The 20,255-nt window shown below is 41.0% G+C and overlaps 1 protein-coding gene across 2 annotated transcripts in view; it reads left to right on the plus strand.

The window, feature by feature from the left end:
• Positions 1-10,357, plus strand: part of LOC134205762 (PAX-interacting protein 1-like) — a 151,717-nt gene extending 141,360 nt beyond the window's left edge. For both annotated transcript variants that reach the window (XM_062681329.1, XM_062681330.1), the window contains exon 3: positions 7,908-10,357. In XM_062681329.1, coding sequence (XP_062537313.1) covers positions 7,908-9,584 — 1,677 coding nt within the window. In that variant the 3' untranslated portion in view covers positions 9,585-10,357. The remainder of the gene's footprint in view (positions 1-7,907) is intronic.
• The last annotated feature ends 9,898 nt before the right edge of the window (positions 10,358-20,255 follow it).

Raw genomic sequence — 20,255 nt, forward strand, 5'->3', positions numbered from 1 at the left:
TGACTAAATGTCTCTTCGACCAAATGTTATTCGTCTGAATGTCATTCGACGGAATGTTTTTCGTCGAATAGGACATTTGGCCGAATAGGACATTAGGACGAATAGGACATTTGGACGAATAGGACATTGGCCGAATAGGACATTTGGCCGAATAGGATATTTGGTCGAATATGATATTTGGTCGAATAGGACATTTGGCCGAATATAACATATGGCCGAATGAACATTCAGCCGTAAAGGACATTTGGTCGGATAGGACATTTGGTCGAATGGGACATTTGGCCGAAAGGGTCATTTTACCGAACATGCAATTTAGCGGAACAGGTCATCTGACCGAGCAGGTTATTTGGCCGAACAGGTTATTAGGCCGAATAGTTCATTTGAAAAGTGAGAAATGAGGTGTGAAAAGTGGAACGTTTCACACCTGACTGTGAAAAGTGATTAGTGCGAAGTGATAAGTGAGACGTCTCACTTTTCACAGTGAGAGACGCGAAGTCAGTAGTGAGACGTCTCTCTACTCACTTTTTACAGTAAGCAGTGAGAAATGAGAAGTGAGTATTGAGACGCCTCACTTTTCACTCCTCGTTTTTCACTTCACACTAAAAAGTTAGAAGCATGAAGTGAGAAGAGACGTCTCACTTCTCATTTTGCACTTCTCATTTTTCACAGTAAGATGTGAGAAATGAAGAGTGAGAGATGAGGAGTAAGAAGTGAGTAGTGAGACGTCTTACTACTCTTTTCTCACTCCTCATGTCTCTCTTTTCACTGTGAAAAGTGAGTAGTGCGAAGTGAGAAGTTGGACAGTGAGACTTTCTACAGTGAGAATTATGAGATGAAGAGTTAGAAGTGAGACGTCTTCTCACCTTTCATTTCTCACTTATCACTTTTAACTGCGTAAATTGAGAAGGGAGAAGCCTCTCTTCTTCCTCATTACTTCTTACTTCTTGTTTCTCATTTGTGAGACATCAAATGACATATTCGGCTGAACGACCTATACGGCCATATAACCTATTTGGCCAAATAACCTATTAGGCCAAATGTCCTATCCGGCCAATTGGGCCATTATATGACCCTTTTGGCCAAATGGCATTCGGCCAAACGGCCCTTCCTCAAAAGATACTGATAGGTGAATTTGTAAAATTTTCACATTCGTGTATACTCATTACAAGATTCCCCGTCGAAGGCTAATTTGTTGTGTGCATATCGATTACACAAAAAGGGATTTTTTTAAACACGATTGAAAATTAGAATTTTGACCAAAACTTCTGAGCCCATAGTATAACGAAATTTTGTTGATTGGTGGTTGACAAACGATTGATATTCTTGGCCGGATTTCATTCCAGGAACAGGCTCAATGGTAGCGATATTATTTTATATTGTCGTTTTATAAGGGTGAACCAAATTGCAACAACCAGACGCGAATACCTGCTGTTTCCATACTATTATCAACGAAAAATTCATACAAGGAAACAAAATTCAGGCTTATTTTATTTTATGACGGGCTTATCCGCACATTTTTGAACACGTTTTCTACGTGTTTTTGCTTTTCATCTGTATGTTAAAACTATCAAATGCAAATGTTTACAACATGCATATGAAAGATAATGACCTAAAAAAAATTCAGCACCAGTGCTCGGGTAATGGTCGGTCCACAGCATTTTTGGCATAATTGATTCATTTATAATTTGGCGTCAGCAATAAGAACTATTATTGGAGGCGTTAATCCGCCAAGCGATAGATCAATCTTAATTTTAATTCCAGGCTGTTTCAAATATAACTGATTTTTTATTGCATTTTATCGTCTACTAGTCGACGCTGCAGACATTGTCCTGCATCGTAGGCGAAAATGCGGGTTGTGAGCTGTCCGTGCGAAATTGCTATACAAATCTTAATTTAAATTTTTCACATTTACTCAGCCCTACTTGTGTTTTTCGCATGAGGAAATATCATATAAACCCGTCGGAACGATAACTAACATATTTGCTGAAGGAAAGAAGAAAATCCATCCAGCCATTTTCGAGTTATGCGAACACGAACACAGACCATTCCATTTTTATTATATAGAAGAAGATACAAGACTATAAATCATTCATTCCTTTGGAATTTTTTCGGAAACGTCTCAGGAAAATCTTTCGTATGTTCCTCAGGAATACCTACAGAAATTGTTTAAGGGATACCTTCGGAAATTCTTTAAGGTGAAATCCTTCGGAAATTTCTGCAGGAATTTCTTTGGGAATTCCCTTAGGAAATTCATTTAATATTTTCTTCGGAATATGTTTTAGGAAATCTTTAAGAAATTCTTTGAGAAGTCTTTCCGGAATAATTAAGACAATTACGCCAGGTATCCATTTTGACATTCGTCCGGGGAATCCTTCAGAAAATTCTCTGGGAAGTCCTTTGTAAATTTCTCTGGAAATGCCTTAGAAACTTCCTCCAGGAAATCCTTTTAATAAAACCATATGAAATATTTTCCAAAATCTTGCAGGAACTATTCCGAAAATTTTGTTGGAAGATTTTTACATTTTTTTTTTGAAGAATAAAATAGGAAATGCTAGAAGAATTTTTTTTTTAAAGTTTCTAACGGATATTTAAGAGAATTTCCAAATAAAATTTCCGAAAGAACTCTCAAAGCAATTTCCGAATGACTCAAAAAGTTCTGAAGAAATTTGGTAGGATCTCCAAAAAGAATTGCTTCCTAGATTTACCGGAGAGATTTTTCTAAGGAATACTGAAAGAATTATTAAATGAAATTCCTTGAATAATTGCTGCAGCAATTTCTCAAAATAAAAGTTCAAAGGAATTCCGAAACCAACAAGAAATCATAAATAAATCTCCTAAGCGAATTTCGGAAAAACCTTCAGTAGGAATTCCGACCAAATTTCCAAAGGAATTTTCGAAGAAATCTTGGAAGGAATTTCTGGAGAAATTCTTGAGACGCAAGCATTCTTTAAGCATTTTCAAAGGTTTTCCTAAGGGATTTTTTAAAGGAATATCTTGATGCATTTCCAAAAGAATATTTGGATCTATCTCCGTAGTAATTTCCTGAAAATTTGCTGAAAGAATCCCGAGAGGAAATTCCGAAGTAATTCTTGGAGGAATGCAAAGAGAAAGAAAATTTCGGAAATTCCTGCAAGAGTTCTTTCGGAAATTTCTTTGGGGATTTTGATCGGAAATTCCTGAAAAAAATTCCGGTGGAATTACGGGAGCCGAGAGTGTTGAATTTTGATGGAATATCTGGAAGAATTTCTGAAAGTGTTGCCAAAGGGATTGGAAATTCCGGAGGAGTTTCAGCAGAACTGAAATCTTGAGAATATTCAAAGAAGTATGATGATCGATCGACTGCAATCCTGATATTTTAGGGTTTAATTGGCATGTCCTAATTCCAGTTTCAACACATGGGGTAAAACAATTTCTACTGTCCGTATTTTTGTAGGAATTTCCGGAGAAATTCTTGACAGATCTCCTGAAGGAATGCCTTCAGATGTTCTGAACGAAATCTTGCAGAAGTGTCTGAAGTAATTTACGAAGGAACTCCTGTAGAAATCTAGAAATTTATACAAAACTTCTAATAGGAATTTGTTTAGAAATTCCATTGGAAATTCTTTTGAGATTTCCTTCAGAAATTTGTTTGGAAATTCTTGTTCAAAATCTATTCAGGTTGTTCTTCGAAAATTCCTCCAGTAATTTCTTCTAAAATTTCACCAGTAAATCCTCCAGAAATTATTTCGGGAATAATTTATAAAATCCAACTTATGAAATTGCTTCTGTGGTTCATTTGAATATTCCTCCAGCAATTATTCGTAAAACCTCACGATAGGCCTTTGTAAATTTCTCCAGAAATTTCTTCAACAAAATAATGTAAAATTTCTTTCAAAATTCCTGCAGGAATTATTCCAGAAATTTTGTTGAAAGAATTCTTTCGAAAAATAATAAAATATAAGATCCTGAAGGAATTTTCGGAAGAAATTTCGGAATTTTCCTGAACGAAATTCATGAGGATTTTTGATAGAGCTCTCGAAGGAATTCCCAAAATAATATTCAAATGAAATTTATGAAGGATTCCTAAAAGAATTTCTGAAGAATCCCGAAAGAATGCTCAGATTGAATTCCGTAGAAATTCTTAAAAAATCCGGAGGAATGACCAAAGACATTCCTAAACGAATTTTGGAAAGAATTTCTGGAAGAAAGTTCTAAAGAAATTCCTGAGGAAAATTTCGAAGGAATTTTTTCCCTAGACTAAAAAATTCCTTTAGAAATTTTCCTTAGGAAATATTTTGGTAAATTTTTCCAAAGGAAGTCCTTGGTAAAGTACTAGCAGAATTCTTCAAGTATATTCCAAAGAAATTCCTAAATCAATTTCCGAAGAAACGATTTTCATAAGGATTTGTCCTGAAGAAATTTAAGAATGTCAAAAATTTCTTCAGGATTTAATCTGGAAATTCCGTTTGGAAATTCCTTTACTAGTTTTTTTTTTTAGAAATTCCTTACACACTCAGTTTTTAATTCTGCAGCTCAGCAAAAATCCGCACAGCCGTCTGCCCAGCAAAATAAAAACTGATATCCCGGCAAAATGACGTTTGTTAGCTGATTTTCGGCAAATTATTTGCTGATTTTCAGCTATTTTGACAGAAATCTCGGCAAAAAACATGTTTGCACGGCTGTGCGAAATTTGGTAAAAGTTTAACATTTTGCTGCGATCCCGGTAAAAAAAATTAAGTGTGTAGGAATTATTTTGGAAAATTCTTCGGAAATACCTATGAAAAATTCCTTCAGGAATACCAATGGAAATTATTTTAGGAATACCTTCGTAAAATGTGTTAGGAATAATCCCTCGGAAATTTCTTTAGGAATTACTCGGAAAGTCAACATGATTTTCGGAAATCCCTATCGAAATTCCGTCAAAAATTCCTCAGAAGTCTAGGGGTTGACGACTGAAGTTTTGCTATTAAGATTGATTTCTTTCGGCGATTGCAGTCTTAATAAGTAGCAAATACTTTGTTGCTCCTACATCCAACGTTTTGGTTAATTTATTTAATCTTCTTCAAATTGTTCTAAAATAAACATTGTTTGAAACTGAACATTTTTTCCGATTTTACCTAAATTTTCCCACTTTTGCCCTACTTACAGGAGTTTGTATTTTTGTTGACGCTCCTTCGATTTTTTTTTCCAAGTATTTCTTCGAAAATTCCTTCACAAATTCTATTGAGAATTTCTTCCGAAATTCCTTCGAAGAATTCTTTAGAAATTCCTTTAAGAAATTGTTTTAGGAAATAATTCCGAAATTTCTTTAAAAAAATCCTTTTATAAATTTCGAAATTGAATTATTTACTCCTTCGATTTTTTCTAATAAATTGCATCAATAAGCATCAAATTCTTCCAATTTTTTAAGAAATTCCTTCCGAAAACCCAGAAAAAAAATCTTGGAATTCTCTAAAATTTCACTTGGGAATTTTTCAGCATTTTATCCAGGAATTCTTCTGAAGATTCCTTCAGGAATTCCTTCGGACATACCTCTGGAAATTTAATGCAAATTTTTTTAAGACCTTTGGATATTTCTCCAGAAATTCTGTCGGAAATCTCTTCAGAAATTCTTCTGCAAATTCCTTTGATGTTTTGTGAGAAACCCTCAGATAATTTCGTTGTGATTTTCTATTTCAATCTTTAATAAATTCCCGGAAGTAATTTTTCGGATTGATTCCTACAAGAGAATTTTGCATGGTTTTACTAAAAGCAAATGGAAGTTCCGATAGAATTTCCGGATTAAAAAACCAAAGGCCTTTTCAAAGGATTTTCCGAAGGAATCCCTGAAGGAATGTCAAATGGCGTAAATTTCTAATTTATTCCTGGAAAGAAATTAAGGAATTGTGAAGAATTTCTGAAGCATTTTCAAAAATAAATATCGAAGCAAGTCCTGGAGAAATTCCAAAATAAATCCAACATAATAAGTCCAACAAAATTTTCGGATGCTTATTAGAATTTCAAAGAAAGTTCAAAGAGATACCAATTTCGTCTTTTCTTTTTGATAGCGTGCTCACTGCTGAAAAAATCACAAAAATAAGAAACAAATAAAATTCCTTTTCATTGCTTTGTTTTTTTTTGGGATGAATATTGGAGCTATCAGATGAAGTCCATATACAGGGTGTTCAATAAGTTCGAATGCAATTGTTTGATCATTGTGTGTGTAAGCCCAATCTACATATTCTGTATTAGTATTGGTGTCAGCGTGGTGGGTGTGTGTGGTGTTGACATTCTGTCACTTGTTGTTTGTTTATTACGCGCGTTAAAAATGGATTAGACATCGTAAATATCCGTTTTTGAAGGTCAAAATCATTGCGGTGTACTATAAAACTGAGGTTTTGGGGACGATTGATACCCTCAGTGGCTCGGTGATAAGACGGAGATCAGCCCTACGTGTTCCAATAGGACGATAACCCTTTATACACGGAAAATGCGATTTAAGCCTTATATGGGGACAATTTCATCGATTTTTTGAACAAAACTTTGCGACCTTCCCGGATTTGAACCCTCTTAACTTACTTGTTTGCTTCTTTATATCTTAAAGCTGTACGAATACAAGGTCAGTAACTAAGACTAGATCAAGACGTAATTCTCAAAATCTGGAACGAAATGCCCATGCAGACCGTGCGTGCCGCTTGCGATGGGTTTTAGAAAGGTTTGAAGCTCGTGAAGAAGTACAAAATAGAGGTCATTCCAAAATAAATGTTATTATAAATTATAAACAACACTTTCTATGAAATGGAACAGGGAAAAGAAATAATTTAATCTCAATTTTTAAACATTTTTTGAAAGTGTATTCGAACTTATTGAACACACTGTATATGCAGAGTGTATGTAATTAAGAGTGGCGACACTGTCAGAATTGGAACAAAATTCATCTGTCATTCCCATACAAATGCGTGTTCCAAACGAGCAGGAGACCTGTCAATGCGGCACATGTCGCCACTCTTAATTTCATACACTCTGTGTATATGATTAAATTTCAGGGAAAATATTCGATTTGGTGGGTTATGTGCCCCCTCATGCCCCACCTTAACTCCGCCAGTGCTTCCCATCATGTTCAAATTAACCAAATGTCTAAGGTGCTGGGTTTATCCTTCAGAGGAAGGAAAAAATCTATCATCATGATGCATTTTCTTCGAAGAATAAAGGCTATTCAATTACTGATTTTCTATCTAAAAATCAATCACCTTAGTCCAAAAGTAATACAATCTATCAATAAACGACGTTCTCCAATCTTAAAGCAAAGGAGCAAGCAATTCATTCGCAATGTGTCTTATCGGGCGACAAGTTCCATCGCCATCAATTAGACTAATCGAGCTCCGCTCCGCTGCGTCGATCAACCCGTCTTCCTGCTCGAGGCCCTTCCTTTCGCTTTGAAAGCAAGAGTGTAAAACCGCTCGGATCCATCAGTGTATCACTTTCATCCATTATTTCATGAAATGAATTATTCATTGTCTGGGAAGCCCCTGCCTGCTTCCTTGTCGGGGTTCCTCCCGTCTCCGTGTCCAACTCTTTCATGCCTACCTAAGCGGAAAACAAAAGCGAAACGAACGACCCAAGAGGCGGTGAATTCGCGAGGTGGATTGCTTTATTGGAAGCCGCTTCTCCTCCTGCTGTCTCCTCGGTGCGGCTCGTTATTATTTTATCAGATAATGGATGTTAGCCGGTGGACTACCCCAGCCCTCGCAATTATGATTGTCATTTGGGGGGAAGAATCGGCGTTCCATCTGGCTACCAACCATGTCGACAAGATTGCCGTCGCTATTTCTTTGTTGTGAATAAACTTTCCGTCTTACCTTTTAATTTATCTATCTGATTAAATTATTTCTTTTCAAGACAATGGGTGTTGTACTAATTCTGAGTATTTGCTTTCTCCATTTCCACAGTGGTTGTTGGTGGCCGGAGCGGCCGTGCTCCTGGCGTGTTCCACCGAGGCACAACAACAACAGCGCCGACTAAGGGTGCGACCACGAGTAATACAACCGGAGCAGAACAGTGCCGAACTGGACAGTGCTGAAGAACAGGACAACCGTCCGCAACAAGCCGTGCAGTACTACCGCGCTCAGCCTCGTGAAGATGAAGACCCACGACAGCTTGTTTTGGTGGCTAGCGAAGAGGACTACAACGGACAATATGGAGCTCCAACTCCACGGGCACGTGCTGATAATTACCGACAAGCCGTGAAAGTCACCACAGCTGCCCCCGTTGCGGCTCGCCAAAAGGTCCCAGAGACCAGAGCCCCACCAGTACAGACCATTCGCAACTACAACAAAGTGAATGACGATGGATCTTTCACATTCGGCTACGAAGCAGCTGATGGCTCCTTCAAGGAAGAAACCCGTGGAACCGATTGCGTGGTCCGAGGCAAGTACGGTTACATCGACCCAGACGGTAACAAACGTGAGTTCACCTACGTATCTGGAAACCCATGCGATCCTAACAACCCCGAAGGCAGCGAAGAGGATGAAGAGAAATCCGAGGAAGAATCCAACGAAAACATTCCCCAGAACTACCCCAGAAGACCACTCGCTCCTCGTCCAACTCGACCAGCCCCAGTCCCAACCACTCCTCGCCCAACGACCACCGTCTTCCAAAACAACTACAACTCTGGATATAACCAGGAAGAATCCGAAGAGGAGGTTCAAATCGGACAACGTGCTCGCCCAGCTGCCCGTCCATTCGCTAATCAACAGCCACAAACCGTAACCCAGCGTCCACGAGTTCAGATCGTCAGCACTACTCCCAATACCATCTATCACACCCCAACCCAGTCCGTTCCTGTGAACATCACTCCAAAACCAATCTACCGACTACCTGCTCAGAATACTCTCCAGACCCAGCCACCGCCAACGACCTACCGCCCAGACACCACCACTGCCACCGGATTCTTCACCACCACCAAGGCCAACACCCTCCTAGGAGGCACCCGTCAACCATTGGACTTCGACGCCGAGTTCAAGAAATTCCAACAGGAAAACAAAGTCGCATCAACCACTCCCTCCAAACCATTCCCATCGTCCACCCCGAAACAGTCCACCAATAACCCCATCTACCAGACGCAGCTCGTCTACGACCCACAAACCGGACAGTACGACACCGCCCTGTACCAGCAGCTTCCCCAGAGCAACGGTGACTTCCAGCTGAACCACCGCATCCAGCCATACGTCCACAACCCAGTCCAGCACCAACAGCCCCAGCTGGTCTCGCTGGATCAACTCCAACAGCAGAGCCCCCTATACCGCTCCCAACCACAGCCGGCCCCGGCTCAGGTCCAAATCCCTCAGCAGATCTACCAGAAGCAGCAGAACGAACTCCAGTTCATCAACAGCCAGCAGCTGTTCGCCCAGCAGCTCGAGCTCCAGCAGAACCAACTGCGCAACGATCGGTTGGAGGCCGCCAAGAAAGGCACCGGGCCACAGCAGCACCGCTACCAGGCTTCCTCTCCGCAGGTCCACCGAGTCCCGCAGCCGCAGCAGCAGCAGTACTACTTCATCCAGCCTCAGCAAAGCCACGCCAGCGGACAGATCGATGCCTTCCTGAGGGGACACAACATCCAGTACTGAGTCTTCCGACTCAAACCCCACCCACACCCGCAGATCCCCATAAACCATCCCGTCAATCCTCACTCATACACACATTAGAACTTAGAGAGTTTTGTGTTTTGTCTAGTTGTTTAGTCTGCGAAGCGAAGCCATCTATTATTTTTGTGTCGTGTTAAGGTTTAATTTAATTGCTGAGTTTCTGTTCTGTCACCTTTACCCCCTCTGTCCGATCCCGTTTATCCCGTCCGTTTCATCCAGAGACATCGTTATAAGACTTAATACTATTTAACCTGTTAAGCTGCTGAAGTGTAGAACGTATCTAGGACTCAAACTGTTCTTATTATTGCTGTAAGGAAGGGTAGACGTTCGAAAAACAAGAAGAAGAAGAACAAGCAAAATGTTTTTATAATTATTATATTCGATAGGAAGTTCGTGTACATAGGATGAAGATTCAAAAGGAGATTTATAAGTTGGACATCGTTTCGATAGACAAAAAGTATCAAGCGTAATCCATCGTCTTTTATTTCGAAATTGATTAGACAAAAACATGGAGAAAAAAATCGCCATTTCAGTTGTCCGACAGTTTGACTACTGTCAGTCTATTAACTTGGAATAAGTGCGAGCAATGAATATTACCATTCTGCATAGTTTGACGGTGGAACGAATGGTGTGACCCGACCGGTGGGCACTTCCTCCCCTCTAACTCTATTCATTATTAGGTTTACTGTGTAATACGAGTACGACGAGTTCAATGCCAATAAAGTGAAGTAAATAAAGTGAACGTAAAATTTAAATTAGTTTGGGTTGAGTTTTTTTTTATTTGATATCACAAACCTTCACCTTACATTGAACCTAGCTATGGTAAGTAATCAGATATACACGCCAGGCAGAGATCACCCAATTTCTGTTTATTTTTTAATCGAAATTAATTTATTGGCGTTTTTAGGTGATAATTGAGGGGGTTAGAAACAGAGGAGTGTAAGTGACATTTTGATCAAAATTGAGTTGACTACAGCAAAAAATGCTGTAGTCTTAAAACTTTGCGGCAATATGTTTATATAACTTGTACGTTGTTTATAAAAAATATGAATAAATTCACAGAAAATTAGTATTTTTTCAACTTCCTTACAATTTGAATGAAACGAAAAAAATATTGAAAACTTTGCACCCATTTTTCTCGAAACTAACTTTTTGTCACTTACACCATTTGCGTTTGACCCCCTCAATTGCAATGACGCACTCTCCGGAAGTAACATTAACAAGTGAAGATAACACGCTACATGAAACATCAGAAGAGGTAAATATTTCGTCGACCGTCATACTTCCAAAAACTTCTTCGCAGAAACAGAATTCGACTGAAGTTCTAATTTATTGTCAGAATTTCAATCGAATGAAAAGCCCAGCCAAAATGAAGGACATATTTAAAAATTCCTTCTCATCCTTTTCCTTTATTCTGGCAACTGAAACAAGCTGGGATGAAAGCGTTAGGAGTGAAGAAATTTTCGGAAGTAACTTTAATGTGTTAAGAGATGACAGGAGTTTTCTAACGTCTCAGAAAAAGTCCGGTGGTGGTGTTCTAATAGCTATTTCAGCAAACTTTAATTCAGAAATCATCACAACAAATAAGTTCAATGAATTTGAGCATGTCTGGGTAAAACCCAAATAGCTGGAGAAATGCATATATTCGCATCGGTATATTTCCCACCTAATCATGCTTGTAAGCACAACTATGAATCTTTTTGAGTGCGCTGAACAAATACTATCAGAACATCCCCGGAGGTTAAAAGTTCACATCTATGGGGACATTAACCAACGCAATGCTGACTTTATTCTAGACTCAGAAAACGAATGTATCTTACTGCCAGTCGTTGGGGATAACGAAACTTTGCAATTAATTTTTGACAAGTCTGCAAGTTTAGGATTGAACCAAATTAATCATATAAAAACAATCAAAATTGCTATTTGGACCTCTTGCTGACAAATATCTATGAAGATTTCTGTGTAACAGAATCTATCAATCCATTGTGGAAAAATGAAGCGTTCCACACTGCAATCGAATACTCGTTATTCATTCATGAAGAACAAAGACCCAACGATTGTGAGTATGAGGATGTCTTTGAATACAATTTAGCGAACTATGAAAATATTCGAGGTAGGTTAAGTAGTGTAAACTGGCAAATAGTTTTAAGAAATGAAGAAAATGTCGAAGCATCTGTTAACACTTTTTACAGATTATTATCTGACATAATCTCGCAAGAAACTCCACTAAAACGAAAACGACGTCATAACAATAATAAAGACCCAATTTGGTATAACCGGCAAATCAAGAATTTAAGAAATCGCAAGCAAAAAGCACACAAAATTTACAAAAGTCATAACAGTAATGAAAATTTAGTATATTACTTGGACGTATGCGATCAATTGAATTACGCTATCAGTAACGCATTGGAAGATTACAATTCAAAACTGAGAGCGAAATAAAGTCCTGTCCAAAGAACTTCTTTAATTACGTAAAAACAAACTGAAATCTAATAACTTTCCATCAATTATGCATCTAGACGAAAACGCGGGGAAAGCTCGGAAAAGAGCTGCAATCTTTTGCAGATTTTTCCAGGAAACCTATTCTACATTTTCTGAAAATGATCGTGACCGCGACTATTTTGCATTTTTTCCAGAGTTTTCAAATGATATTGGAGTGAATCAACTTCATGTCCATGACATTTTGCAGGCCCTATGTAATTTAGATGCTCCGAAAGGTCCTGGTCCTGATGGAATCCCTCCTATATTTATGAAAACCCTAGCAGTGGAACTAACCACTCCATTATTTTGGCTATTTAATATGTCACTAGAATCAGGAAAATTCCCAAATATATGGGAAAACTCATTTTTGATACCCATTTTCAAATCTGGAAAAAAAATCAGACATACGTAATTATCGTGGAATAGCCATTATCTCTTGCTTTCCAAAACTTTTTGAGGCCATAGTAAACGATAAATTATTCAAACAAGTAAAAAACCGAATAACAGACGCACAGCATGGCTTCTGTAAAGGGCGTTCAAGTTTAACTAATCTTCTTGAATTTGTTGAATATACCCTGAATGCAATGGATAAAGGAAACCATGTAGAAGCTCTTTATACTGACTTCAGTAAAGCATTTGATCGCATAGATATACCCATGCTTCTATTCAAATTGAAAAAAACTGGAATTGAGCCGGGACTACTCAAATGGCTTGAATCCTACTTAACTGATCGCCAATTGATTATAAAATTTAACAACAATAGAGCAAAAACCAGTCCAGCCACTTCCGGTGTCCCCAGGGCTCTCATTTGGGGCCTCTATTATTCATAATATATGTAAACGACATTTCCTTCATTCTTGACAAACTTAAAGTGTTAATCTATGCAGATGACATGAAGCTCTTTTTGGAGATAGGGAATAAAAATGACCTCAACATATTCCAGAACGAAATATGCACATTCTACGAATGGTGCAATAAAAGCCTATTGCAACTGAACGTAAAAAATGTAACCTCATATCATTCAACAGAAAAAGAACAGCATCAAATTTCTCAATTACATTAGGAAACCAGGTTGTAGAGAAGTGCGATAGAGTTAGGGATTTAGGAATTATCTTAGACTCCAAACTAACATTCATCGACCATTACAACACCATTATTCATAAAGCAAATAATATGATGGGTTTTATAAAACGTTTCTGCTATAACTTTCATGACCCATACACAATTAAAACATTATATATTGCTTATGTAAGGTAGATACTGGAATATTGCAGCATTATATAGTCTCCATTTTCAATAGCACACGAAGAAAGTTTAGAATCAGTACAAAAACAATTCCTATTATTTGCTCTTCGTAAATTAGGTTGGACAACATTCCCACTTCCATCATATGAGGCACGCTGCAAGCTTATAAACATTCAATCTTTGAAAGAGCGTCGTGAAACTGCAATGGTTTCATTTATTAACGATATAGTTTCGCAGCGTATTGATTCAACAAACATTTTATCGAAATTAAATTTCTACATACCATCTCGACAACTGCGTCATCGACATACATTTTTAATTAATCAAAAAGTCTGTGGGAACATCATGGGTCGCTACTGGTTTTAAACCGAGCCCAGTTGACTTGAACGATCTTTTGGTTCAAACTCCACAATGCTTTGGAGAACTTCGAATTTTTAATTTGGATATAGCTTAATCGCAATTCATGCACAAGGCTTCCATCCCGAGCAAAGTTGGTAATCAAAATGAGAGCAAATTGATATTAAGCTCTGCTGTTGAGATTATATTGAAAACAAAATCTGATGTCAATTGTTTATTAATACAACATGTTTTCAATATGCATTCCTCGTTTATCATAATGATAGCAGCTTTACATCAAATTATGATGTCGATTATCTAAAGTGTGTTATTATTAGTTATTTAAGCAATCGGCAATCTACAATCTACAAAAAAATAGAAGCCTGAGAATAGATTTATATTTTTTTGAATTTTTTCGCCAAATTTTTGTATGGGTGACTAATGGGGGATCAAGTGTCCCCATATTGAGGCAGTAACTTCAAATCCAAATATCCTAAAACTTTGATGGAATGTTAACATTTTCGTCAGTACAGATCATTAAGCATATTTATGGCTTTGTGCTGTGAAAAAACGAAAGCATTTGTTCATTGTTATGAAAAGTTGTTCAAATTGTGCGTGGCCAATAAAAAAATCTTTACGTGGCCAATAAAAAAATCAAAACATACAAACTGCCCTGCAGAATAAATAAGGTTGTCAATCCAAAAAATAACTCACCACATAAAAGCCATTTGTCTAGAGGATCTATACTAAAAAAATATGCTAGAACAAAACTACTTTAGTCCCCGATAAAACAGGGGTCTTCCCGGGGATCAAGTCTACCCACCTTCCCCTAAACATTCCTGGGAATTTTGCGAAAAATCTTCGAATTTCTTGTGTAAATTCCATATTTTTTCCGTGAAAGTTTCGAATAGTTTCCTGGATGAGGTCCTCCGGTAGTTCCACCAGTAGCTCTTCCAGGAAATTCTCTCCATTTCAATAGCACACGAAGAAAGATTAGAATCAGTACAAAAACAATTCCTATTATTTGCTCTTCGTAAATTAGGTTGGACAACATTCCCACTTCCATCATATGAGGCACGCTGCAAGCTTATAAACATTCAATCTTTGAAATAGCGTCGTGAAACTGCAATGGTTTCATTTATTAACGATATAGTTTCGCAGCGTATTGATTCAACAAACATTTTATCGAAATTAAATTTCTACACACCATCTCGACAACTGCGTCATCGATATACATTTTTAAGTAATCAGTGTCGTACAAATTATGCAAAATTCGGGCCTCTCAATCAGAGGATGGCCTTTGGCCATCTATAATGAACACTGACAAACTTTTGACTTTACAATGTCTCGGCAGAACCTTAAAAAATATTTTGTCACAATTCGAAACCTACACATCTAAATTTACATTAAATCCCAAAATTAAACACTACTTAACCAAACTATTTTTATTTTTATACACTATAATACCGTTTTTATAGCATTAAGAAAATAAAGAAAAACATGTATATTGTATATGTACTAGTCTACGTCGGTTGACGAAATAAATAAATAAATAAATAAATAAATACATGGTTCGAGGCCGCATCTCTCCATCCTCGAATACGCCCCACGCTCGCCAAGTTGTTTTGCGCCTTGTCTGCCCATCTTGCTCGCTGCGCTCCACGTCGCCGCCGTACCTGCCGGATCAGAAGCGAACACCATATTTGCGGGGTTGCTGTCCGGCATTATTGCGGAATGCCTTGCCTATCGTACCCTTCCAGCTTTAGCTTCCTTCTGGATACTGGTTTCGCCGTAGAGTTGGGCGAGCTCATAATTCATTCTTCGCCGTCACACGACGTCTTCTTGCACACCGCCAAAGATGGTCCTAAGCACCCGTCTCTCGAATACTCCGAGTGCTTGCAAGTCCTCCTCGAGCATTGTCCATGTTTCAATTATCTCTTATGTTGTTCCTAATTATTGGATTTAAAGACGGCTTTTTGGGCCTGTGCAAACCTCCTGTCTCTTCAAAGGGCCGTCGTGTCAGGTCTGTTTATCGTTCCACCCACTGGTGTCACTTGGGCTTGTGCGGTTAGAGCAACACACGGTCATTTTGGCGGTGCCTGCTTACGAATACTTACAGCTTTTTATAGATGTTGACCAGAGACCACTGTCAAACCCCACCACATCCTAGGCAGGCATAACAACTCGCAGATGGCCTGGGATGTGATAGTTAAGCTCTCGGACATAGTACCTGCTGCCCCATTATTCCCCTGCTGTTCATTATTCACATATTCCATGATTTTTTTTCAATTAAAATTAAGTTTATACGTTAAGCTTCCTGCAAAAATCAGATTTTTAAAGGCTTCCGAGGCTCTTGAACGAACGCTTCCGAGGAACTAAATAGAAGGTTTCCGAGCCGCTTGAAGGAGACATCCGAGCCTTTTAATAGAAGGCTTTTGAATAAGATGATTTCAATCCGTTTGAACCTTTTGAGTAGAGGCTTGCGAACTACTTGCAAGGACGCCTCTGAGACTTTTGAAAGTAATCATCTTAGCCATTCCAAATGAGGTTTCCGAGCACCTCGAAAAGCGGCTTCTGAGCTTCTTGAAAGGAGGCTTTCTAGCCTCTTGAAATGAGGCTTCTGAGTATCTTAAATGGAGACTTCCAAGCAGCTTCAAAGAAGACTTCCGACCCTCTTGAAAGGAGACTTCAGAGCTTCTTAAAATGAGGCTTCAGAACCTATTGAAAGGACATTTCCAAAACTTTTGAAAGGAGGCTTCCAAGCCTTTTGAAAGGAGGCTTTTGAACAAGTGGATTCCGATCCGTTCGGAAGAAGGCCTCTGAGCCTCTTGATGGAGGCTTCCGAGACTTTTGAAAGAAAGCATCCGAGCCGTTTCGAAGGAGGCTTCCGGGCCTCTTGAAGGAGGCTTCCAAACCTCTTAAAAGGAGGCTTCTGAGCCTCTTTGAAGGAGGCTTCCCAGCCCCTTGAAAGGAGGCTTTTGAATGGATGGATGAGTTTAACGGAACGGAACATTTCTCTTGTTTACAATTAAACAGCATTTATTTTCACTGGCGATATAGTCTATAAATCTGAATAATTGGCTGGTGTTCAGTTTAAGTTGTCGCATTATTTGATTTTTGCCTTTCTCGTATACAAAGTATACGTAAAGGCTATAGGATCACTCCAAAACCGAACTTTTGATAGAAGGCTCGGAGACCCATAGTGTTATATACCAATCGACTCAACTCGACGAATTGAGGTGATGTCTGTATGTGTGTATGTATGTGTGTGTGTGTGTGTGTGTGTGTGTGTGTGTGTGTGTGTGTGTGTGTGTGTGTGTGTGTGTTTTTTTTCTTTCTAAGAAATGGAGGGGGAAAGTGCTCAACAGACATCCTGGGTTGTCCAGGAAGTGCGGGGTTAGGGATCACCTCCAACAGCAAAGGAGGGAGGCAGAACTACATCCCCGACACGCTAAACCGTTTCCATTGCCGCCAAGCCCATAGTCCCTTCGGTACAACCAGAAAGTAATGCTTCAAAGGGGGGCCAGTTCACAACGCACCCTCGAGGTTAGCTGCGTGTCCTTGCAGCACCGAACATCGTAACTCGCTTTTTTAGAAGAACACCATGGTATCGTGCCAGCGCGTTGCCGGCTTTCTAGGTGGCCTTACCACGCCCTATGTCCTCGGAAGGTGGGCAGGGTCGACTCTGCGCCTGCTTCCCTCTGCACGACTGGTATCAAGAATGATGATGCCGCGTGCACCCCAAATTGACCTTTCTGCGATAGAGCCTATTTGCCAGCACACAGAGGGACTTGCCGACGCGGTGCCCACGCCTGCCCCAGCCTTGACGAGGACCCCTTTCCGTCCTCGGGCTTGGAACCCGCCCGGTTGACCGACGCCGCGAAAGCGACGATACCATGTTGTTCTTCGCGCGGCCACTTGTTCGATAAAAGGATCGAGTTCGACCACAGAGCATGACCACCGGTATGACCCATGAAGCCGACTCCGATCCCTTGGACCACCTCTTATTTGTGCCTGAACTAGCCATCCTTGAGTCCACGCGCCACCTTCTGTGTAGCTCCGAGACGATTTGGGCGATAGCCGATAAAACGGCGTTCCAGCCAACTTCATCATTACACATCCTCCGAACTAGGTTGTCCGGAGTAGTGTCCAGACCACATGTGGCAAGCATGTGGTCACGCATTGCGCGAAAACGTGAGCACACGAACAACACGTGTTCCGCCGTTTCCTCTAAACCTGCGCACACCAAACACTCGGGCGAGGCCGAGCAAGCCAGCTGCGTTACCTGCACTGTGATTTTGCAGCACGCTTAAACGCCGGGCACATCGAACCCCCCATGGGGTGCTTGCTGTTCACAGCTTTGCTGGAACAAATCAAACAATTGGGAGGGTTCGTGCAGCATTGTGCCTTATGTCCCTCCAATCCACAGCGTCGGCAGAGATTGCTTCTGTCAGGGCCTTTGCAGTTCCATTGCTTGTGCCCCGGTTCCAGGCACTTGAAGCAAACTTCGGGTTGCTCGTATATGCCCACAGGGCACACCGACCATCCCACCTTGACGCTCCCTAACTTGACTACCTTGGAGGCGTCCGCTGCAGATAGCCGAACCAATGCTACCTGCGTCCCTGCCGGACCTTTCCGTAGCCGAACGGCTGCGGTGGGCGTCTCCACTGTCGCCGCAGTGCCGTGACGAGCTCTTCGACTTCGGTGATCTCGTCCAGGTCTTTAACCCTTAGATTCACCTCCGTAGTGAGTGCCCTCACCTTGACCGTCTCGCCTAGGACTTCCTCCGTCAACTTCTTGTAGGCGGCGCCCTTTTGCGAGACGCCCCGCTTCAGCTCGAGGATCATCTCGCCCATCTGGGTACGTCTTATTCGACGTACGTCGGCGCCGAGTTCACCGAGCTTGACGTCACTCCTCATCGCCTTCAAGACGCCCGAGTACTTAGCCTCGTCCGCCGTGATGACTAGGGCATCGCCCCTGGAGCGATTGGCGCCTACCCTAAGACTTCTTGCTACCCTCATTCGCCTGGGCCTTTTTTTCGGCCCTTGACGTCTTCGGTTTCCTCTTGTTCTTGACCAGGGTCCAGGAGGCGTCATCCCCCTCTATTTCCCTGGTCTGGTGCCGTAACCCCTTACCACCGTCTTTCCCGGGTGGACGGACCTTTCCAGGTCCTTCCTCCCCCGGTTTTGGAGGTACCTGGCCGGGGTTCAGCTTCCCAGCCCCACTACCGTTATTCGGGGTAGTAACCCTCCGCGTTTTGGAGCGACCCCCAGGGAGCTCATCCGTTGGAGCAGTCACCCCCGACGTACCCGCAAATACTTGAGCCTCAGTCTGGGTAGACTTTGGTACCACCGTCTTCGCTGGCACGCCTTCGGTCGATTCGACCTTGCCCGAGTCCGCGAATCCTTGGGCCTCAGTCTGGGTAGACCTCGACTCCACCGATTTCACGGGTTTACACTTGGCCGTCCCGACCGCCCTCTCCAGCTTGGCGTCCAGCATCGACTTTCTTTATTTTTTTTATTTTTTTTTTTTATTGTCTTTATTAATGAGGTTTTCGGCCCTTGACCGGTTCACCTCATAGCATCGACTTTCGAAGTTTCTGCAAGCTCCTCTTGAGGTCCTTACTGATATTATGCTTCGATGACGCAAAGTCGATGATGGCGTCCAGCTGTTCCGTCGCCACCTCGAAGCCCGAAAACCCATCGCGTTTGCGGTTCATCGTCTCCACAAGTCATGGGCCGTCAATAGCATCTAACGTCGTTTTTATAGCCGAGAGGAAGGTTGAGTGACCCACGCTGGCGCTGCGCACTGAGCTGCCGACTATTGCCTCTGGCCTCCTAGGCGGAGACCTGAACAACCCACCTCTTGCGAAGGGGTTGTCGCCTACACTACTACCACTAATTGAAGAATTGACTTGGTTTTCCATTTTGGTCCCACGAGTTGCTCGGGAAAAAAGGTCCACCACGCCAGAGCCCAGCATGACGCGGTAAGGGACAATTACTGTGGAGGGTGCCCAGGTATCCCACAGGCTTTGTTAAAGGCCTAGCTTATTATTTCACCCCCCTGGCCATGCATCCCCTCGGCACGGGTCGCTTGACGCCTTGGGATTAGGGGTTAGGGACGACGGTCCCGGTCTAACTCGCAGTGGCCATGGGGAGGGGTCGTCAAGCCCTTGGACTAAGTCCCTGCTGCTCCGAGTGTGTGTATGTGTGTACAAAAATGTGAGACACACTTTTTGGTACTTTCGATTTGCTCGCAACAAGTTGCAGCCGAGGCGGACTGCGGTCTAGTTGTTTCGTATTGAAAATTCGCCCGATCGGTCATTGCGTTCCAAAGTTATTGAAAAAACATTGTTTTTCTGCCAAAGGTCCCCCCTTGGGAAAAAAATTTCAAAAACGAAAAATTTTTTTTTTCATAGATTGCAGCAATGCATTCAAATGACCGCAAATGCATATGAATTGACGGAAAAAGTAAAACCTATCCCCCTAATCCCCCTAAGGCATCACCAATGCTAGGCAAACGCTAGGTGGATTGATCTGGGTTTTCTTTAGTAAACATAGGAATTGTTTCTTGACTGTTTGAAATCAGTTT

This window comes from Armigeres subalbatus, chromosome 1 (assembly GCF_024139115.2).
Source record: "Armigeres subalbatus isolate Guangzhou_Male chromosome 1, GZ_Asu_2, whole genome shotgun sequence".
NCBI lineage: Eukaryota > Metazoa > Arthropoda > Insecta > Diptera > Culicidae > Armigeres > Armigeres subalbatus.